Source organism: Somniosus microcephalus, chromosome 25, assembly GCF_052327205.1.
Source record: "Somniosus microcephalus isolate GS21.2 chromosome 25, FLI_Smic_1.0, whole genome shotgun sequence".
NCBI classification, from domain to species: Eukaryota; Metazoa; Chordata; class Chondrichthyes; order Squaliformes; family Somniosidae; genus Somniosus; species Somniosus microcephalus.
Window position 1 is genome coordinate 780,387 of NC_141011.1, and position 22,976 is coordinate 803,362.

Consider the following 22,976-nt stretch of genomic DNA (forward strand, 5'->3'; position numbering starts at 1 on the left):
CTCTTTACTTCCTTCCAGCATTCCCACATCAAGAACATGGATAGAATCAGAGTAAAAACACTCTCTACTCCGTCCCAACAATGGCCCTCACCCCTGAGCCCAGAGCACTCTCTAGTTCAGTGCTGTCACATTCCCATTCCTCCTCTCGGAGTTAAACTGTCAGTTACTGCCAAATGATAGGTCCTTCCATCCTGTGGACTTGCACCCACTGGGAACTGGAATAACATTGAACAAATGCATTCTGATTAAGCTAATGAAAGCAAAGACTTTCATCCCATCAGACGAGACTGGATTTAACTCAGGGCTTAGGGGTGAAAGGTCAGTGGTGCAATGGCCTATACCCCAGCATCCTTCACGCCCCTGTTTCTATGAGTTGGTTGCAAAACCCAACCACAGAGTGTAGGAAAAGAAAAGGTTAGTTTTAAGACTATCGTCTCCTTTGATGAATGCATATACAAATACTGTTTGACTGAAACATGTAAGTTTAATGACATACTTCACATGCAGTCCTGGAATAGCCTCCAACACAAATCATGGTGTCCATCACATTGGCTCCCCACCAGTCAGCGCGGCTGCAGGTATCCTGTGTGACGGCTGGCAGAAGAGCTTGTTGCAACTTGTGTGGTTTAGGCGCCTTTGCTGCATAATGTCAAACACATGGCGTCAGTTAATGGAAACACAGATAACCTTTTGTTCTGGTCCATTAGAAAGAAATTCAAATACAATATATAGTTTGAAATCTTTAATTGGCAGCGATGTATTCATATGTACTTCCACATAATGCCAGATTTACCAGGGCTGAAAGGGGTCAATTCTGAGGACAGGTCACATAGACTGGGCTTGTGTTCCCTCGAGTATAGGAGATTAAGGGGTGATCTAATTGAGGTGTTTAAGATGATTAAAGGATTTGATAGGATAGACAGAGAGAAACTATTTCCTCTGGTGGGAGAGTCCAGAACAAGGGGGCAAAACCTTCAAATTAGAGTTCAGCGGTGATGTCAGGAAGCACAAAGAGTGGTGGAAATCTGGAACTCTCGTCCCCAAAAAGCTGTTGAGGCTGGGGGTCAATTGAAAATTTAAAAACTGAGATTGATAGATTTTTGTTAGGCAAGGGTATTAAAGGTTATGGAACCAAGGCGGGTCGATGGAGATCAGCCACGATCTAATTGAATGGTGGAACAGGCTCGAGGGGCTGAATGGCCTCCTCCTACATAGAAGCATAGAAACATAGAAGATAGGAGCAGGAGTAGGCCATTCGGCCCTTCGAGCCTGCTCCGCCATTCAATGAGATCATGGCTGATCATCCAAATTCAGTACCCGGTCCCTGCCTTTTCCCCATATCCCTCGATCCCTTTAGCCTCAAGAAACATATCCAACTCTTTCTTGAATATATTTAATGAACTGGCCTCCACCGCCCTCTGTGGCAGAGAATTCCACAGGTTCACCACTCTCTGGGTGAAGAAATTCCTCCTCATTTCAGTCCTAAATGGCTTACCCCTTATCCTTGGACTATGACCCCTGGTTCTGGACTCCCCGGCCATCAGAAACATCCTTCCTGCATCTAGTCTGTCCAGGCCTGACAGAATTTTATAGGTTTCGATAAGATCCCCTCTCAATCTTCTAAACTCCAGTGAGTATAAGCCCAATCGACCCAATCTCTCCTCATACGTCATTCCTGCCATCCCAGGTATCAGCCTGGTGAATCTTCGCTGCACTCCTTCCATGGCAAGAACGTCTTTCCTCAGGTAAGGCGACCAAAACTGCACACAATACTCAAGGTGTGGTCTCACCAAGGCCCTGTACAACTGTAGCAAGGCATCCTTGTTCCTGTACTCGAACCCTCTTGCTACGAAGGCCAACATACCATTTGCCTTCTTAACCGCCTGCTGCACCTGCATGCTTACCTTCAGCGACTGGTGCACAAGGACACCCAGGTCTCTTTGCACTTCCCCTTCTCCCAATCTATTGCCATTCAAATAATAATCTGCCTTCCTGTTTTTGCCCCCAAAGTGAATAACCTCACATTTATCCACATTATAGTGCATTTGCCATGTTTCTGCCCAATCACCCAACCTGTCCAAATCCTACTGGAGTTTCCCGACATCCTCCTCGCAGCTTACCCTCCCGCCCAGCTTTGTGGCGTCTGCAAATTTGGAGATATTACATCCAATTCCCTTATCCAGATCATTAATATATATTGTGAACAGCTGGGATCCTAGGACCGATCCTTGCGGTACCCCACTAGTCACTGCCTGCCACTCGGAAAGCGACCCGTTTATTCCAACTCTTTGCTTTCTGTCCGCCAACCAGTTCTCTACCCAAGTCAATACCTTGCCCCCAATCCCATGTGCCTTAACTTTACACGCTAATCTCTTGTGTGGGACCTTATCGAAAGCCTTCTGAAAGTCCAAATACACCACATCCACTGGTTCTCCCTTATCTATTTTACCAGTTACATCCTCAAAAAATTCCAGTAGATTAGTCAAGCATGATTTACCTTTTGTAAATCCATGTTGACTTTGTCCGATCCCGTCACTGCTTTCCAAGTGCTCTGCTATTACATCTTTTATAATAGACTCTAGCATTTTCCCCACTACCGATGTCAGGCTATAATTCCCCGCTTTTTCTCTACCACCTTTTTTGAATCGTGGGGTAACATTAGCTACCCTCCAATCCATGGGTACCGTTCCAGAGTCTATCGAGTTCTGGAAAATGATCAGTAGTGCATCTACTATCTCTAGGGCCACTTCCTTAAGTACCCTGGGATGTAGACCATCAGGCCCTGGGGATTTATCGGCCTTCAGTCCCATCAATTTTCCTAACACCATTTTTCTACAAATACTGATTTCTTTCAGTTCCTCGCTTTCATCAGGCCCTATGTTCCCCGGCATCTCTGGGAGGCTATTTGTGTCCTCCTTTGTGAAGACAGAACCAAAGTATGCATTTAGTTGGTCTGCCATTTCCTTGTTTCCCATTATAAATTCCCCCGATTCTGACTGCAAGGGACCTAAGCTTGACTTCACTAATCTTTTTCTTTTCACATATCTATAAAAGCTTTTACAGTCAGTTTTTATGTTCCCTGCTAGCTTACTCTCATATTCTAATTTCCCTTTCTTAATTAATCCCTTTGTCCTCCTTTGTTGACTCCTAAACTGCTCCCAATCCTCAGGATTATTGCTTTTTCTAGCCAATTTATATGTCCTCTCCTTGGATCTTATGCTATCCCTAATTTCCCTTGTTAGCCACGGTTGAGTCACCTTTTTTGTTTTATTTTTACGCCAAACTGGGATGAACAAATTCTGTAGCTCATCCATTCGGTCTTTGAACCTGTTCCTATGTTCCTATAAAGCAAAATACTATACATATGTATAATGTCTATTGTTTGCATTTTTGGCTATCTGTTTCTGCATTATCCGTGCTGGTGTTTGGCACTGTTTCATACCCATTGTAAGAGTGTTTTTGCACATTTCTTGCTGCTACTTCACTGGTAGCAAGAAAATCTTTTTGATTTTTGATCATTTGTTTCCCATGATTTGAGAATGAGTTATGTGCTTTACAACAAGGTCAATTCCCGCAGGTTTGACAAGACACCGGTTGCAGTGACTGAGATGGCGAAAAACTTTTGGATGTGCATTTATTGCCCATCCCTAGTTGCACTTGAGAAGGTGAGCCGCCTTCTTGAACCGCTGCAGTCTGTGAGGTGAAGGTTTTCCAAGAGGTTTGATACAACTGAGTGGCCTGCTCGGGTCTGGAGTCACATACAGGCCAGAACGGGTGAGGGCAGCAGATTTCCTTCCCTAATCAGTGACCCAGATGGGTTTTTACAACAACCCGGTAGTTTCATGGTCACCATTACTGATACTAGCTTGTTTATTCCAGATTTTATTTAATTAACATAATTTAAATACCCCAGCTGTTGTGGTGGGATTTGAACTCATGTCTCACAATGAGGCCAGGCCTCTGGATTACTAGTCCAGTAACATAAACACTAGGCCTCTGGATTACTGGTCCAGTAACATAAACACCAGGCCTCTGGATTACTGGCCCAGTAACATAAACACTAGGCCTCTGGATTACTAGTCCAGTAACAGAAACACTGGGCCTCTGGATTACTAGTACAGTAACATAAGCACTAGGCCTCTGTATTACTGGTCCAGTAACAGAAACACTAGGCCTCTGGATTACTGGCCCAGTAACATAAACACTGGGCCTCTGGATTGCTGGTCCAGTAACATAAACACCAGGCCTCTGGATTACTGGCCCAGTAACATAAACACTAGGCCTCTGGATTACTAGTCCAGTAACATAAACACTAGGCCTCTGGATTACTAGTCCAGTAACATAAACACCAGGCCTCTGAATTACTGGTCCAGTAACATAAACACTAGGCCTCTGGATTACTGGCCCAGTAACATAAACACTAGGCCTCTGGATTACTGGCCCAGTAACATAAACACTAGGCCTCTGGATTACTGGTCCAGTAACATTAACACCAGGCCTCTGGATTACTAGTCCAGTAACATAAACACTAGGCCTCTGGATTACTGGTCCAGTAACATAAACACCAGGCCTCTGGATTACTGGTCCAGTAACATAAACACTAGGCCTCTGGATTACTGGCCCAGTAACATAAACACTAGGCCTCTGGATTACTAGTCCAGTAACATAAACACTAGGCCTCTGGATCACTAGTCCAGTAACAGAAACACTAGGCCTCTGGATTACTAGTCCAGTAACATAAACACTAGGCCTCTGGATTACTAGTCCAGTAACATAAACACTAGGCCTCTGGATTACTGGTCCAGTAACATAAACACCAGGCCTCTGGATTACTGGTCCAGTAACATAAACACTAGGCCTCTGGATTACTGGCCCAGTAACATAAACACTAGGCCTCTGGATTACTAGTCCAGTAACATAAACACTAGGCCTCTGGATTACTAGTCCAGTAACATAAACACTTGGCCTCTGGATTACTAGTCCAGTAACATAAACACTTGGCCTCTGGATTACTAGTCCAGTAACATAAACACTAGGCCTCTGGATTACTGGTCCAGTAACATAAACACTAGGCCTCTGGATTACTAGTCCAATAACAGAAACACTGGGCCTCTGGATTACTAGTACAGTAACATAAACACTAGGCCTCTGGATTACTAGTCCAGTAACATAAACACCAGGCCTCTGGATTACTGGCCCAGTAACATAAACACTAGGCCTCTGGATTACTAGTCCAGTAACATAAACACCAGGCCTCTGGATTACTAGTCCAGTAACATAAACACCAGGCCTCTGCATTACTAGTCCAGTAACAGAAACACCAGGCCTCTGGATTACTAGTCCAGTAACATAAACACTAGGCCTCTGGATTACTGGCCCAGTAACATAAACACCAGGCCTCTGGATTACTGGTCCAGTAACATAAACACCAGGCCTCTGGATTACTGGCCCAGTAACATAAACACTAGGCCTCTGGATTACTGGCCCAGTAACATAAACACTAGGCCTCTGGATTACTAGTCCAGTAACATAAACACTAGGCCTCTGGATTACTAGCCCAGTAACATAAACACTAGGCCTCTGGATCACTGGCCCAGTAACATAAACACTAGGCCTCTGGATTATTGTCCAGTAACATAAACACCAGGCCTCTGGATTACTAGTCCACCCGATTTACACCCGCCCGATTTACACCCCCCGATTTACACCCGGCCCGATTTACACCCGCCCGATTTACACCGGCCCGATTTACACCGGCCCGATTTACACCCGGCCCGATTTACACCCGCCCGGTTTACACCCTCGCCCGATTTACACCCCCCGATTTACACCCACCCGATTTACACCCGCCCGATTTACACCCGCCCGATTTACACCCGGTCCGATTTACACCCGCCCAATTTACACCCGCCCGACTTAAACGCCCCGATTTACACCCCCCGATTTACACCCGGCCCGATTTACACCCCCCGATTTACACTCACCCGATTTACACCTGCCCCGATTTACACCCGCCCGATTTACACCCGTCCGATTTACACCCACCCCGATTTACACCCGCCCGATTTACACCCCTCGATTTACACCCGCCCGATTTACACCCGCCCGATTTACACCCGCCTGATTTACACCCCCCGATTGACACCCGGCCCGATTTACATCCGCCCGATTTACACCCGCCCGATTTACACCCCCCAATTTACACCCCCGATTTACACCCGCCCATTTACACCCGCCCAATTTACACCCCCCGATTTACACCCCCCGATTTACACCCGGCCCGATTTACACCCCCCGATTTACACCCCCACCCGATTTACACCCTCCGATTTACACCCGCCCAATTTACACCCGCCCGATTTACACCCGATTTACACCCCGCCCGATTTACACCCCCCGATTTACACCCGCCCAATTTACACCCCGCCCGATTTACACCCGGCCCGATTTACACCCGCCCAATTTACACCCGCCCAATTTACACCCGGCCCGATTTACACCCGCCCGATTTACACCCGGCCCGATTTACACCCGCGCCATTTACACCCTCGCCCGATTTACACCCACCCGATTTACACCCGCCTGATTTACACCCGCCTGATTTACACCCGGCCCGATTTACGCCCGCCCAAGTTACAGCCGCCCGATTTACACGCCGCGATTTACACCCCCCGATTTACACCCAGCCCGATTAACACCCCCCGATTTACACCCGCCCGATTTACACCTGCCCCGATTTACACCCGCCCGATTTACACCCGCCCGATTTACACCTGCCCCGATTTACACCTGCCCGATTTACACCCGCCCGATTTACACCCGCCCGATTTACACCCCCGATTTACACCCGCCCAATTTACACACCCCGATTTACCCCCCCCCGATTTACAACCCCGATTTACACCCGCCCCCATTTATACCCCCTGATTTACACCCCCCGATTTACACCCGCCCGATTTACACACCCCGATTTACACCCGCCCGATTTACACTGCCGATTTACACCCGCCCCGATTTACACCCCCCGATTTACACCCGCCCGATTTACACCCCCCGATTCACACCCGCCCGATTTACACCCGCCCGATTTACACCCCCGATTTAGACTCCGCACGATTTACACCCCCGATTTACACCCGCCCGATTTACACCCCCGCCCGATTTACACCCGCCCGATTTACACCCCGCCCGATTTACACCCCCCGATTTACACCCCCCGATTTACACCCCTGCCCGATTTACACCCCCGCACGATTTACACCTGCCCGATTTACACCCCGCCCGATTTACTCCTGCACGATTTACACCCCCCGATTTACACCCCACCCGATTTACACCCGCACGATTTACACCCCGCCCGATTTACAACTCGCCCGATTTACACCCGCCCGATTTACACCCGCCCAATTTACACCCCCCGATTTACACCCCCGATTTACATCCGCCCCGATTTTCATCCCCCGATTTACACCCGCCCGATTTACACCCGCCCAATTTACACCCGCCCGATATACACCCCCCGATTTACACCCCCCGATTTACACCCCCGATTTACACCTGCCCCGATTTACACCCCCCGATTTACACCCCCCGATTTACACCCCCGATTTACACCTGCCCCGATTTACACCCCCAATTTACACCCGCCCGATTTACACCCTGCCCGATTTACACCCGCCCGATTTACGCCCCCGATTTACACCCTGCCCGATTTACACCCGCTCAATTTACACCCCCTGCCCGATTTACACCCCCCAATTTACAACCCCCGCCCGATTTACACCCCCTGCCCGATTTACACCCCCCGATTTACACCCCCCGATTTATACCCCGCCCGATTTACACCCCGCCTGATGTACACCCCCCGATTTATACCCCGCCCGATTTACACCTTCCGTTGACTTTAATGGAAAGTAAAATCGTGCCGAGTGTAAAACAGGCAACGGACATGTTCCCTACTGGCAGGTTAAGTAAAAGTTATCGCCGTGGACAGGATCTTCCAAGTGTTCCCAAGTTTTCCTTAATTTTCACTAAGTGGAAACGAGAAAGCTGAGCAGAAATTTGGGTTTTAGTCAAACATTGCAGCAATCTGATTTTTTTTATATTCGTTTAGGGGATGTGGGCGTCGCTTGCAATGCAAGGAATTTATTGCCCATCCCTAGTTGCCCTTGAGAAGGTGGTGGTTAGCCGCCTTCTTCAACTTGAAAGGATGGTGTGTGATTTAGAGGGGAACTTGGAGGCGGTGGTGTTCCTATGCGCCTGCTGCCCTTGTCCTTCTCGGTGGTAGAGGTCGTGGGTTTGGGAGGTGCTGCCGAAGAAGCCTTGGCGAGTTGCTGCAGTGCATCTTGTAGATGGTACACACTGCAGCCACGGTACACGGTGGTGGAGGGAGTGAATGTTTAAGGTGGTGGATGGGTGTCAATCAAGCGGGCTGCTTTGTCCTGGACGGTGTCGAGTTTCTTGAGTGTTGTTGGAGCTGCACTCATCCAGGCAAGTGGAGAATATTCCATCACAGTCCTGACTTGTGCCTTGTAGATGGTGGAAAGGCTTTGGGGAGTTAAGAGCTGAGTCAATCGCCACAGAATACAGGAAACTTTCGATTTACCGGCACCTAAATTACCGGAAATCTCGGTTAACCGCCAAAATTCAGGAGTAGGTTCAGGTAACTTTTATTACTTGCCTTCCTCCATTTGTTGCTGTGCAAGGGTGTGGCTGCAGCTGTTGCTAAGCTACAGAGACGCTTGCAACTTGTGGCCATTGTTCTGAAGCAAGCAACAGGGTTTGTTGCTTTATACGGAGCTCTTAGCTCCGTATCTTTTACTATAGCGTTCGGTTATCCGGAATTTTTGATGAACCGGCACGTCAGTCCCGTCCGTGCCGGATAAAAAAAAGTTTCCTGTACCCAGCCTCTGACCTGCTCTTGTAGCCACAGTATTTATGTGGCTGGTCCAGTTAAGTTTCTGGTCAATGGTGACCCCCAGGATATTGATGGTGGAGGATACGGCGATGGTAATGCCGTTGAATGTCAAAGGGAGCTGGCTAGACTCTCTCTTGTTGGAGATGGTCATTGCCTGGCACTTGTGTGGCGCAAATGTTACTTGCTACTTATTAGCCCAAGCCTGAATGTCATCCAGAGTTTTCCCCCTGATTCCCATTGACTTCAATTTACTAGGGCTCCTTGATGCCACACTCGGTCAACTGCTGCCTTCAAGTCAAGGGCAGTCAATCTCACCTCTAGAATTTAGCTCTTTTGTCCATGTTTGGACCAAGGCTGTAATGAGGTCTAGAGCCGAGTGGTCCTGGCGGAATCCAAACTGAGCATTGGTGAGCAGGTTATTGGTGAGTAAGTGCCGCTCAATAGCAAGCTGGAGTACCATGGCAAGGTGCTCTCTGTTCACTGCCCCCGGCTCTCGATATCATTTACCTAGACAATGGACAGTAAAAGATGCACTCTGGGCCTTAAGGGACACAAAGTCTGCTTACATGAGTGGTTGTGATGCTAAACCTGAGTGAAATATCTAGGGCAAAACCCAGAAGTGTAAGAACTTTGTGCAAATAAAGTTAATCAATATGTTAAAAGCTGCAGTGTCTTTGTGCAGTGAACTGGAATTTTAACTTTGATGAGGGATGGTCAATTGGGTCGTCCTGCTGAAGCAATGATTTAGATCTCATATGTTACAGTATATATGTTGGAGCATTTTGACTTTAGGGATTAGTGCAGTAAACCAATAGTGTAGCACAGACTAGTTTCACAGCAAGCGACTTGACCATTTTCACTTGCACTGTCTAGACATATCGCTGACATCAAGTGGCAGGCCAGGGGGGGCTAACACTTATATCATCAAGTGCTGCAATATAACTGGAAATGTGGCCACGGTCAAAAAGGTCCAGTTACATTGGTCTGGACATGTCAAACACATGCCTGATCATAGAATTCCCAAAGCCGTCTTCTATGGCCAGCTGTAGTTAGGATATCGCGACAGAGGTGGGCAGATGAAACGCTATAAAGACACACTAAGGTTCCCTTCCCAAGTCTCACACCATCCCGACTTGGACATATATCGTTGCTAATATTGTGAAGTTTGAAATGATATGAAGGAGGTCCATGTTCTTCTGCTGCACTTGGACTGATTAAAGTCTTTTATGGCTAGATGGTGACTACAGCAGCCTTTCTGCATCTCCACTACCTAGTTAGTCCACTGTAATTACAGTCCTCACAGACTAGGACCCCAGGGCTTGGGAAGACATTCTGTAGGTGTTTAGAAGATGGGCTTGGTGTAAAAGGGGCAGGGGATAACCAGCTGGGGGTAGGAAGTTAGATGGGGCCTAGAAACACCAGCACTGCCCCACTGAAGAACAACCAATAAGAGTTCCCACTGGGGAGTAGTTCCTTCTGCCCCATCAATGGCCTGATGTCGAGAAGGAGGTGAGGCTGGTGGGACGGTGCTGCCCTCCGGATTTCCCATTGCTTTTGCCTCCTTAGTGACCCAGGGTGCCACATGCATACAAAAATTGCAGAGAGGAAAAGAATAACTGGTCTTTCGAGCCTGTCCAATACAGCCATGGTGCAATGAAGCATCGTGGAGCCCCAATGCTCCCCAAACACCGGCAGCCACGTAATCTCCTGGTGGAGGCAATAAAAAAACTCTAGGCCAATTCAGGGGAAAAGGATTCTGGGGATTTCCTCTCCGACCCTGGAGGGAACCAAAATGATTGGCAGGAGATCAGTGAGACCATGGGGAATGTACCTAACATCCCACCTACCTTCAGTACTCCGTGCAATCAGCCTGAGCTGGGAAGCCGTTTAGCTAACGCTCTCGCTTAAAATTCATTGCGAGACTCAAGTCAATCTGAGCTGAAGCACCAAACAGACACTTCCCGCCTCCCTTATATTTAAAAAGTCTTTAATATTTGTGCTTAAAAAAACTAATTAAAAATTACATACTGTACCATTCAGTTTTCCCCATCCAGTGACGACGCACGTGTAGTTATCTGGCAGTTCTTCACCCGCTAAAGGGAGACAGGTTAGTCTAATCTTGTCAGTGAAGACGACGGGCCAGGAAAGCTTTAATAAAGCTAAATCAAACCTACAAACAGTAATGTACAGCTCACTTTCAAATATAGATTTTTAAGTTCTATTTCAATTCAAACTAAATATGGAAATAAAATTTAGAGATCATTATTCACTGTACAAACACCATATGTGTTTTGGAAGGAGTTATTAAATGGCACGAGCTCTCTAAAGCAAATCCAAAAGCAACTTGCCAAGGCTTCTTCGGCAGCACCTCCCAAACCCGCGACCTCTACCACCTAGAAGGACAAGGGCAGCAGGCGCATGGGAACACCATCACCTCCAAGTTCCCCTCCAAGTCACACACCATCCTGACTTGGAAGTATATCGCCGTTCCTTCATTGTCGTTGGGTCAAAATCCTGGATCTCCCTCCCTAACAGCACCTTAGTACCTTCACCACACGGACTGCAGTGGTTCAAGGCGGCGGCTCACCACCACCTTCTCAAGGGCAATTAGGAATAGGCAATAAATGCTGGCCTTGCCAGCGACACCCACATCCCCAGAGTGAATATAAAAACAAATTGTGCAACATGAGTGAATGATAAAATAATGGGCTGAATTTCCCTCCAAGACAGGGCTCACTAGCAGAGATGGGTTACGGTGCCTTAACCATGCTGCGTTCCTGACCCATTCTCCTGGACCAGGGCTTATGCAGGGCGGACTTGTGGCAGAATCCCGCCACACTGAGGGAGTACACTGCTGCTCGCCAGCGACAGTGGGTGGCCGTGCAATGGGAAAGAGGAGGAGGCAGAGGATGTTTTAAAGGGGGCTGAAGTGCCACATAGATTTTTTTCAATTTAAAAAAGGGATGCATTTAAGGGGAAGCTAGATAGGTAACTGAAGGAGAAAGGAATAGACGGATATGCTGATGGGGTGAGATGCAGTAGGGTGGGAGGAGGCTCGTGTGAAAAAAAAGAAAGACTTGCATTTCTATAGCGCCTTTCACGACCACCGGACGTCTCAAAGCGCTTTGCAGCCAATGAAGTACTTTTGAAGTGTTGTCACTGTTGTAATGTGGGAAACGCAGCAGCCAATATGCGCACAGCAAGCTCCCACAAACAGCAATGTGATAATGGCCAGATCATCTGTTTTTTTTGTTATGTTGGTTGAGGGATAAATATTGGCCAGGACACCAGGGGTAACCTCCCCTGTGGACGATAAACACATAAACTGGCATAGACCTGATGAGCCGAATGGCCTGTTTCTGTGCTGTAAATGCCATGTAATACTATGGACTCTTATTGACCACTCTAGCTGGAGGTGAAGGGCGGGAATAGAGGGAGCGATGCCCTCTCCTGGGCTGTCTCCCTCTAACAGTGGCAGTAGCAGGCTAGAATTTATAAATCACTGGTTAGGCCTCAGCCTGGAGTATTGTGGACAATTCTGGGCCCCACACTTCAGGAAAGATGTAAAGGGGACAGAGGAGGTTTACCAGGGATGAGGGACTTCAGTTATGAGGAGAGGTTGGAAAAGTTAGGAGTGTTCTCCTTGGAACAGAGAAGGTTTAAATGTGACGGAAGAGGCTTTCAAGACTATGAGAGGTTTTGATAGAGTAACTAGGGAAAAACTATTCCCTCTGGAGAGTGGGTCAACAACCGGAGGTCATAGATACAAAGTCATTGACATCTAGAGGGGAGATGAGGAGAATTTCTTTCACTCTGAGAGTTGTGGGGATCGGGAATGCTCGACCTGAACAGGTGGGGGATGCTGATTCCATCAATAATGTTAAAGGGAGTTAGACGGTTCTCGAGGATGAGGAACTTATTATGGACAAGAAGCGGGGATGTGGGACTGAACACGGCGGCTCTTTCAAAGAGCCGGCACAGGCCCAGCGGGCCGAATGGCCTCCTTCTGTGCTGTAGGTTTCTATGATTCGATGAATTCGAACCTAACTCTGCCGATGGACGTTATAAGCAGGCCTACTAGTGCTACCGTCCCTAACCATCTCAAATAACCTCTCTAACCAGGCCAAATCCAATCCTCTATCATTTTAAAAACCTTAATCATATCCCCTATATCTTGTGTCTAAAGTAAATAATCTTAACTCTTTAGCGCCTACCTTCCTAACTAACCATGCTACGATGTGGTACCAGTCTGGTTGCCAACTTCTGCACCTTCCCACAACCTTGCTAACCTTCATCATGTCCAGGTACCAAAACTGTACACAACACTCCAAGTTCAGACCTATCAAAGCATTGTGTATCTTATCGCGCTCTTCATTTAACACTTGATGGTTCCAGCAATGCAACTAAAACTCTATTTTTAGTATAGCCACCTCACATTGTTTGTGTACCTTTAATGAGTGATCAGGTCTTTCCCTTGCTCTGTAACCTATAATGGGTACCCTCGCGAGGCCTGGAGTTTTCTAACCCCACCTGCATCGCATTACACTTGTCCACACTGAAGGACCTCTGCTGCAATGGGCCCATTCCCCCAGCCTATCTAAATCAGCCTGCAACCTGTTGATTTAGTCGAAGCTATGAACTCTTGCGAACATATTTATGTCATCTCAAATGTTCAGGTGGTTTCATTAATGCCCTAATTATGAATCACTCATTAAAGGGACACAAATAATGTGAATACCGACCTTTTCCCAGAGGCGGGACGGGGGGAGGGGCAGCCAACCCGCTGCCAGGGGGCATTACCTCAATTTAAATATTGTAACGAGGCTGGAAGTCTCTTTTTTTCTCCTCCCTTTTGAAATTAACTGCCTGTGGACGGGTTTCACACAATTCGTGAAACCCGGCAATTAACCAGAGTCAGGACTGCTGCATCCAGGAGGTAAGTGGATTTATAGCTAGCTCCTGGATCCAGGGTCCCTGCCAGGCCCTCCCGTCACGATCGGAAACCCCCCCCATGAGGCCTCCGATCACATTCCCGGGAGTCCCCCCCCACCACAATGATGATGATGAGGCCGGTCAAAAACCTCCGGTGGCCGGCACTGATCGTTCGGCCCCCCCTGCCCATCCTCCGCCACCCCGCCCCCGTTCCCTGGCCGACCCAACCCCCACCAACGTTTCCCAATCCTCCCCACAATCCCCCCATCGCATGCCAAACCCTGCCGATCCTGCAACCCCCCCCCCGATCCACTCTCCCCTGCCCGACTCTCTCTCCCCTGGCCTACTCTCTCTCCCCCCACCGACCCTCTCCCCCCTCGATCCACTCTCCCCTGCCCGACTCTCTCTTCCCCCGCCCGACCCTCTCTCTCCCCTCCCCGACCCTCTCCCCCGCCCGACCCGCCCGACCCACTCTCCCCCGCCCGACCCACTCTCCCCTGCCCGACCCCATCTCTCTCCCCCCAACCCTCTCTCTCCCCCCGCCCGACTCTCTCTCCCGCCCGACCCTCTCTCCCCCTCCCGACCCTCTCCCCCACCCGATCCACTCTCCCCCGCCCGACCCTCTCTCCCCCTGACCCCCTCTCTCCACCCCCGATCCTCTCTCCCCCCCAACCCTCTCTCCCCCTCGACCCTCTCTCCCCCCCGACCCTCTCTCTCCCCCCGACCCTCTCTCTCACCCCCGACCCTCTCTCCCCCCGACCCTCTCTCCCCCTGACCCTCTCTCTCCCCCCGACCCTCTCTCCCCCCAGACCCTCTCTCCCCCCCGATCCACTCTCCCCCCCGACCCTCTCTCTCCCCCCCGACACTCTCTCCCCCTCGACCCTCTCTCCCCCCCCGACCCTCTCTCTCCCCCCCGACCCTCTCTTCCCCCCGACCCTCTCCCCCTGACCCTCTCTCTCCCCCCCGACCCTCTCTCTCACCCCCAACCCTCTCTCCCCCCCGACCCTCTCTCCCCCCCGATCCACTCTCCCACAACCCTCTCTCCCCCCCGACCCTCTCTCCCCCTCGATCCTCTCTCCCCCCCGACCCTCTCTCTCCCCCCCGACCCTCTCTCCTTCCCGATCCTCTCTCCCCCCCCAACCCTCTCCCCTCCCGACCCTCTCTCCCCACCCGACCCTCTCTCCCCCCGCCCGACCCTCTCTTCCCCCGCCCAACCCTCTCTCCCCCCGCCCGACCCTCTCTCCCCCCGACCCTCTCTCCCCCCCTCCAGACCCTCTCCCCCCCCCGCCCGACCCCATCTCTCCCCCGCCCAATCCACTCTCCCCCGACCGGCCCTCTCTTCCCCCTCGACCCTCTCTCCCCCCTCCCGACCCTCTCTCCCCCCTCCCGACCCTCTCTCCCCCCGCCCGACCGCCGACCCCCCTCCCGCCGCGATCCTTCACCCGGACCGACTCCTCGTAACTGAGGCCTACTCGCTCGCAGCCAGGAGCCTCTCAAGCTGGCTGGCTGCAGGCGGGAAACCGAGGCCTCACATTCAAATTAGGCCTTGCCGGTAAAATCGGCAGTGCCTGCAGGAAACCCGGCCTCCCCGAACAAAATTCCGGCCCAACTATCTGTCTTTTGCACGGACTATCAGCTTGATGTTAGATGTCAGGTACACAGTACAGAATATAGTAGCAGACATGCATGAATTGCGTGCAGAGTACATTTTTATAATTTATTTTTATGGGATGTGGACGTTGCTGGCAAGGCCAGCATTTAATAGGATAAGGCAGGATCTGGCCAAAATGGACTGGGATCAGCTACTTGTAGGAAAATCCGCATCGGAGCAATGGGAGGCTTTCAGAAGGGAGATTGAGATCATACAAGGGCAACATGTTCCCATAAAGGTCAAGAGTGGTTCCAAAAACCACAGGGAACCGTGGATGTCAGGGGATATACGGGAATGGATTAGGAAAAAAAGGAGGGCTTTTGGTAGATACAAAAGGCTAAAGACGGAGGAAGCCCTAGAGGAGTACAAAAAGTGCAGGGGGATACTTAAAAAAGAAATTAGGAGATCAAGGAGGGGCCATGAAATAACACTGGCGAGCAAAATAAAGGAAAATCCGAAGATGTTTTATAAGTATATTAAGGGTAAAAGGATAACTAGGGAAAAAATAGGGCCCATTAGGGACAAAAGTGGCAATCTGTGTGTGGAGCCGGAAGATGTAGGAGGGGTTCTAAATGAATTTTTTGCATCTGTTTTCACTATGGAGAAGGACGATGTAGACATAGAAATAGGGCGGGGGGACTGTGATATGCTCGAACATATTAACATCGAGAGGGAGGAGGTATTGGCGGTTTTAGCTGGCCTAAAAATGGATAAATCCCCAGGCCCCGATGAAATGTACCCCAGGCTGCTGTGTGAGGCAAAGGAGGAGATTGCGGGGGCTCTAACACATATATTCAGGACCTCTCTGGCCACAGGGGATGTGCCAGAGGACTGGAGAACCGCTAATGTAGTACCATTATTCAAGAAGGGTAGTAGGGAAAAACCGGGGAACTACAGGCCAGTGAGCCTAACATCAGTGGTAGGAAAATTACTGGAAAAAATCCTGAGGGACAAAATTTGTCTCCACTTGGAGAGGCAAGGATTAATCAGGGATAGTCAACATGGCTTTGTCAAGGGAAGATCATGTCTGACTAATTTGATTGAATTTTTTGAGGGGGTGACTAGGTGTGTGGATGAGGGTAACGCAGTGGATGTGGTATACATGGATTTCAGTAAGGCCTTCGATAAAGTCCCGCACAGGAGACTGGTCAAGAAGGTAAGAGCCCATGGAATCCAGGGTGCCTTGGCACATTGGATACAAAACTGGCTTAGTGGCAGAAGGCAGAGGGTGATGGTCGAAGGTTGTTTTTGTGACTGGAAACCTGTGGCCAGTGGGGTACCACAGGGATCGGTGCTGGGTCCCTTGCTGTTTGTGGTCTACATTAATGACTTGGATATGAATGTAAAGGGTATGATCAGTAAATTCGCGGATGATACTAAAATTGGTAGGGTGGTAAATAGCGAGGAGGGTAGCCTCAGTCTGCAGAACGATATAGATGGGTTGGTCAGATGGGCGGAACAGTGGCAAATGGAATTTAACCCGGAAAAGTGCGAGGTGATGCACTTTGGGGGGTCTAACAAGGCAAGGGAATACACAATGAATGGTAAGACCCTAGGCAAGACGGAGGGTCAGAGGGATCTGGGTGTGCAGGTACACAGATCCCTGAAGGCGGCGGAACAGGTGGATAAGGTGGTAAAAAAGGCATATGGGATACTTGCCTTCATTAGCCGAGGCATAGAATATAAGAGCAAGGAGGTTATGATGGAGCTGTATAAAACACTGGTTAGGCCACAGCTGGAATACTGTGTGCAGTTCTGGTCGCCACACTACAGGAAAGATGTGATCGCGTTAGAGAGGGTGCAGAGGAGGTTCACCAGGATGTTACCAGGGCTGGAGCGCTTCAGCTATGAAGAGAGACTGGGCAGATTGGGTTTGTTTTCCTTGGAGCAGAGGAGGCTGAGGGGGGACATGATTGAGGTGTACAAAATTGTGAGGGGCATAGATAGGATGGATGCTGAGGAGCTTTTCCCCTTAGTAGAGGGGTCAATAACTAGGGGGCATAGATTCAAGGTAAAGGGAGGGAGGTTTAGAGGGGATTTGAGAAAGAACTTTTTCACCCAGAGGGTGGTTGGAGTCTGGAACTCACTGCCTGAAAGGGTTGTGGAGGCAGAAACCCTCACAACATTTAAGAAGCATTTGGATGAGCATTTGAAATGCCATAGCATACAAGGCTACGGGCCAAATGCTGGAATATGGGATTAGATTAGACAGGGCTTGATGGCCGGCATGGACACGATGGGCCGAAGGGCCTCTATCTGTGCTGTATTACTCTATGACTCTATGACTCTATGACTCCCTACTTGCCCTTGAGAAGGTGGTGGTGAGCCGCCTTCTTGAACCGCTGCAGCCCGTGTGGTGAAGGTACTCCCACAGTGCTGTTAGGTAGGGAGTTCCAGGATTTTGACCCAGCGACGATGAAGGAACAGCGATATATTTCTAAGTCAGGATGATGTGTGAATTGGAGGGGAATTTGCAGGCGGTAGTGTTCCAACGCGCCTGCTGCCCTTGTCCTTCTAGGTGGAAGAAGTCACGGGTTTGAGAGGTGCTGCCGAAGAAGCCTTGGCGAGTTGCTGCAGTGCATCTTGTAGATGGTACACACTGCAGACATGGTTCGCCGGTGGTGGAGGGAGTGGATGTTTAAGGTGGTGGATGGGGTGCCAATCAAGCGGGCTGCTTTGTCCTGGATGGTGTCGAGCTTCTTGAGTGTTGTTGGAGCTGCACTCATCCAAGCAAGTGGAGAGTATTCCATCTCACTCCTGACTTGTGCCTTGTAGATGGTAGAAAGGCTTTGCGGAATCAGGAGGTGAGACACTCGCCACAAGATACCTAGCCTCTGACCTGCTCTTGTTGCCACAGTATTTATGTGGCTGGTCCAGTTAAGTTTCTGGTCAATGGTGACCCCCAGGATGTTGATGGTTGGTGATTCGGCGATGGTAATGCCATTGAATTTCAAGGGGCGGTGGTTAGACTCTGGCTTGTTGGAGATAGTCATTGCCTGGCACTTCTGTGGTGCGAATGTTACCTGCCACTTATCAGCCCAAGCCTGAACGTTGTCCAGGTCTTGTTGCATGCGGGCATGGACTGCTTCATTATCTGAGGAGTTATGAATGGCACTGAACACTGCAGTCATCAACGAACATCCCCATTTCTGACCTTATGTTGGAGGGAAGGTCATTGATGAAGCAGCTGGAGATGGTTGGGCCTAGGACACTGCCCTGAGGAACTCCTGCAGCAATGTCCTGGGGCTGTGATGATTGACCTTCAATCACCACAACCATCTTCCTTTGTGCTAGGTATGACTCCAGCCAGTGGAGAGTTTTCTCCCCGATTCCCATTGACTTCAGTTTTACTAGGGCTCCTTGATGCCACACTCGGTCAAATGTTGCCTTGATGTCAAGGGCAGTCACTCTCACCTCACCTCTGGAATTCAGCTCCTTTGTCCATGTTTGGACCAAGGCTGTAATGAGGTCTGGAGCCGAGTGGTCCTGGCGGAACCCAAACTGGGCATCAGTGAGCAGGTTATTGATGAGTAAGTGCTGCTTGATAGCACTGTCGAATACACCTTCCATCACTTTGCTGATGATTGAGAGTAGACTGACGGGGTGGTAAATGGCCGGATTGGATTTGCCCTGCTTTTTGTGGGCAGGACATGCCTGGGCAGCTTTCCACATTGGCAGATAGATGCCAGTGTTGTAGCTGTACTGGAACAGCTTGGCTAGAGGCGCGGCTAGCTCTGGAGCACAAGTCTTCAGCACGATAGCTGGGATGTTGTCGGGGCCCATAGCCTTTGCTGTATCCAGTGCGCTGAGCCGTTTCTTGATATCACGTGGAGTGAATCGAATTGGCTGTAGACTGGCTTCTGTGAAGGTGGGGACCTCAAGAGGAGGCCGATATGGATCATACTCTCAGCACTTCTGGCTGAAGATGGTTGCAAACGCTTCAGCCTTGTCTTTTGTACTCATGTGCTGGACTCCACCATCATTGAGGATGGGGATATTTTTGGAGCCTCCTCCTCCCGTTAGTTGTTTAATGGTCCACCACCATTCACGACTGGATGTGGCAGGACTGCAGAGCTTTGATCTGATCCATTGATTGTGGGATCGCTTAGCCCTATCTATAGCATGCTGCTTCTGCTTTTTAGCATGCATGTAGTCCTGTGTTACAGCTTTCCTAGGTTGGCACCTCATTTTTAGGTATGCCTGGTGCTGCTCCTGGCATGCTCTTCTACACTCCTTATTGAACCAGGGTTGGTCCCCTGGCTTGGTGGTCATAGGACAATCCCCTCATCCCAGGAACCAGTCCAGTGAACCTTCATTGCACTCGCTCTATGGCAAGTATATCCTTCCTTAGGTAAGGAGACCAAAACTGTACACAATACTCCAGGTGTGGTCTCACCAGGGCCCTATATAATTGCAGTAAGACGTCTTTACTCTTATACTCAAATCCTCTTGTATTAAAGGGCAACATACCATTTGTTTTCCAAATTGCTTGCTGTACCTGCATGTTAACTTTCAGTGATTCGTGTAAAAGGACACCCGGGTCCCTCTGACACCAACATTTCCCAATCGCTCACTATTTAAAAAATACTCCACTTTTCTATTTCTCCTACCAAAGTGGATAACTTCACATTTCTCCACATTATATCCCATTTGCCATGTTCTCGCCCATTCACTTAGCCTGTCTATACCCCCTTGAAGCCTCTTTGCATTCTGCTCACAACTTACATTCCCACCCAGCTTTGTATCATCAGCAAACTTGGATATATTACATTTGGTCCCCTCATCCAAATCATTGATGTAGATTGTGAATAGCTGAGGCCCAAGCACTGATCCTTGCGGTACCCCACTAGTTACAGCCTGCCAACCCGAAAATGACCCGTTTATTCCTACTCTCTGTTTTCTGTCCGTTAACCAATCCTCAATCTATGCTAGTATATTACCCCCAATCCCATGAGCCCTAATTTTGTTTAATAACCTCATGTGGCACCTTATTGAATGCCTTCTGAAAATCCAAATACACCACATCCACTGGTTCTCCCTTATCTATTCTGCTAGTTACAACCTCAAAATATCTAAGATTTGTCAAACACGATTTCCCTTTCATAAATCCATGCTGACTCTGCCCAATCCTATTATTATTTTCTAAGTGCCCTGTTACCACGTCCTTAATAATAGATTCTAGCATTTTCCCTACTACTGATGTCAGGCTAACTGGTCTGTAGTTCCCCGTTTTCTCTCTCCCTCCTTTCTCAAACAGTGGGGTTACATTTGCTTCCTTCCAATCTGCGGGAGCCGTTCTAGGATCTATGGAATTTTGGAAAATGACAACCAATGCATCCACTATCTCTATAGCCACCTCTTTCAAAACCCTAGGATGTAGGCCATCAGGTCCAGGGGAGTTATCAGCTTTCAGTCCCATTAATTATACTTTTTTTACGAATATTAATTTCTTTCAGTTCCTCATTCTCACTAGAGCCTTGGTTTTCCACTATTTCCGGGAAGTTTTTTGCGTCTTCTTCCTTGAAGACAGACACAAAGGGCTGGATTTTCTCAGCCCCGAGGAGGCGGGTATGGGGGCGGGACTGCCGGTAAAGTAGCAGAAAGTGGGGGCAGATGGCAAACCCGCCCCCATCCCGCCTCCATGCCCTTTTGCCAGGAGGCGGGAAGATGTGCTGCTTCTCCTGGAGGTGGGAAAGGGATTAAATCCTTTTAACTGCCTGTTAACAGGTAGTTAACAGGCAGAAAAAAGGATTCGTGCTATTTTACCTTCACAGGTGAAGGCTTCCTGACCTCGGAGAACCCCGTCGGGTTGGAGGAGACGTGAAGGAGGTCTGCGGGGGTCGGAGGCACCTGAAAGTAAGATGTAGAGGTGAGTGATGGGTGCAAGTGTGGAGTGATAAGTATGGAAGGTGAGTGCTAAGTGTTAAAAAATGTTCACTTACCTTGTTTTCTGCCTACAGCCTTCATCCACCCTGGATCGGGAGACCCAACATCTTCCTTGTCGATTTCACAGACTGGCTGTTGGATCCTCCGAGCTAACAGCCATCTGAAATCTACAAAGTTGAAAGGTCTGATGAGGCCTGAACACAAGGACTCATCAAACTACAGAGAATGGCCCAGAAATTCGAGTCGGGGGCTTGCCGTGCGTGTAAGCCCCCGATCTGCACTTACCCGACGCGCCGGCCGTTGAGCTTCAGGGACGCCTGGAATTGCTGTTTTAAAATGTTGACTCCCGGGCAGCGTCTGACGCCACGCCGCCCAGGAGTGCAGCCAGCGCGAAGCCTGTAGCGCGCTGTGCAACTGAGACACGCCCCTTGAGGTCTCAGTTTAACAGGACACGCCCCCAATGTTTCTGCCAAGCTGCTAAGCATTTTTACATGCAAAGCAGCATTTTAAATAGGTTTTTGGAAGTTTTTTGAAGCTTTTGGTAACTTTTATAAACTTTTAAAAACGTTTACATTATTTTGAAGAATCTGAAGTAGTTTTAAACAGAATTAAAGCAATTTAAAGACTTTTAAAAGCCCTAAAAGAATTTTTTAAATTCCATTTATTTATTTAGCAATGTCGTCGTCATACGTGTCTTCACACTGTTCCCTTTGGGGAACTGTATGAAGTGGTGGAAGGATTTATGGCCATGATTAACGCTCATTCCGTGACCGTAACCATCTTTGAACCAGCCATTAGGGCGGTTAGTCCTATGGCAGGAGAGTTTTACGGGCTCCCACAAGCTATACAAGGAGGGGGGGCCACCCACACCCATGGACGCAAATATCCCACTGGATGTCAACCCAGAATTTAGAGCCGGAGCTCCGACTCCACTTGCCGGGACTGTCTGGAGCGGGGTTCGAAACCCTACCCTGATCTGGCCCAGCGGCGGGGATCCTACCGCTATGCCAAAGGCCCAATCCGATTAGCAACGTGAAATGGCTGGAATGAGCACAATTCACGGCATTAAAAGAACTCACAATTGAACTGATGATGACCTCAGCAATCTCCTCAAGGAGGTGGAGGCGCAGCGCCTGCTCATCATTGGTAATGAGAAGTCAAAGGCGCCGCAAAAAGGGCAGATGATAGCTTGGTCTTTCAAGTGGCAGCATAGGGCTCCAGTCACGGGGAGGGAAAAGGCGCAGGAAATGTATGGGTGTCACCTTTTGTGCGGAGTGGGCCTTTTGCGTAGCAGTAAGCATCCCCGCCACTGGGCCAGAAGGAGTAGGGTTTCGAACCCCACTCCAGACAGTCCCGGCAAGTGGAGTCGGAGCTCCAACTATAAATTCTGGGTGGACATCCAGCGGGATACTTGCGTCCGTGGGTGTGGGTGGCCCCCCCCTCAGATGGCTTGTGGGAGCCCGTAAAACCCTCACGCCATAGGACTAACCACCCTAATGGCTGGTTCAAAGATGGTTACGGTCACAGAATGAGCGTTAATCACGACCATAAATCCTTCCACCACTTCATACAGTTCCCGAAAGGGAACAG

General features: G+C 49.4%; 1 protein-coding gene across 1 annotated transcript in view; it reads right to left on the minus strand.

Annotated features, from left to right (window-relative positions):
- Nucleotides 1–22,976, minus strand: part of LOC147100476 (proproteinase E-like) — a 172,854-nt gene that overhangs the window by 40,653 nt on the left and 109,225 nt on the right. The window contains exons 6-7 of the mRNA XM_085966755.1: nucleotides 10,951–11,087; nucleotides 497–639 (exon numbers count right to left, since the gene is read on the minus strand). Coding sequence (XP_085822881.1) covers nucleotides 497–639; nucleotides 10,951–11,087 — 280 coding nt within the window. The remainder of the gene's footprint in view (nucleotides 1–496; nucleotides 640–10,950; nucleotides 11,088–22,976) is intronic.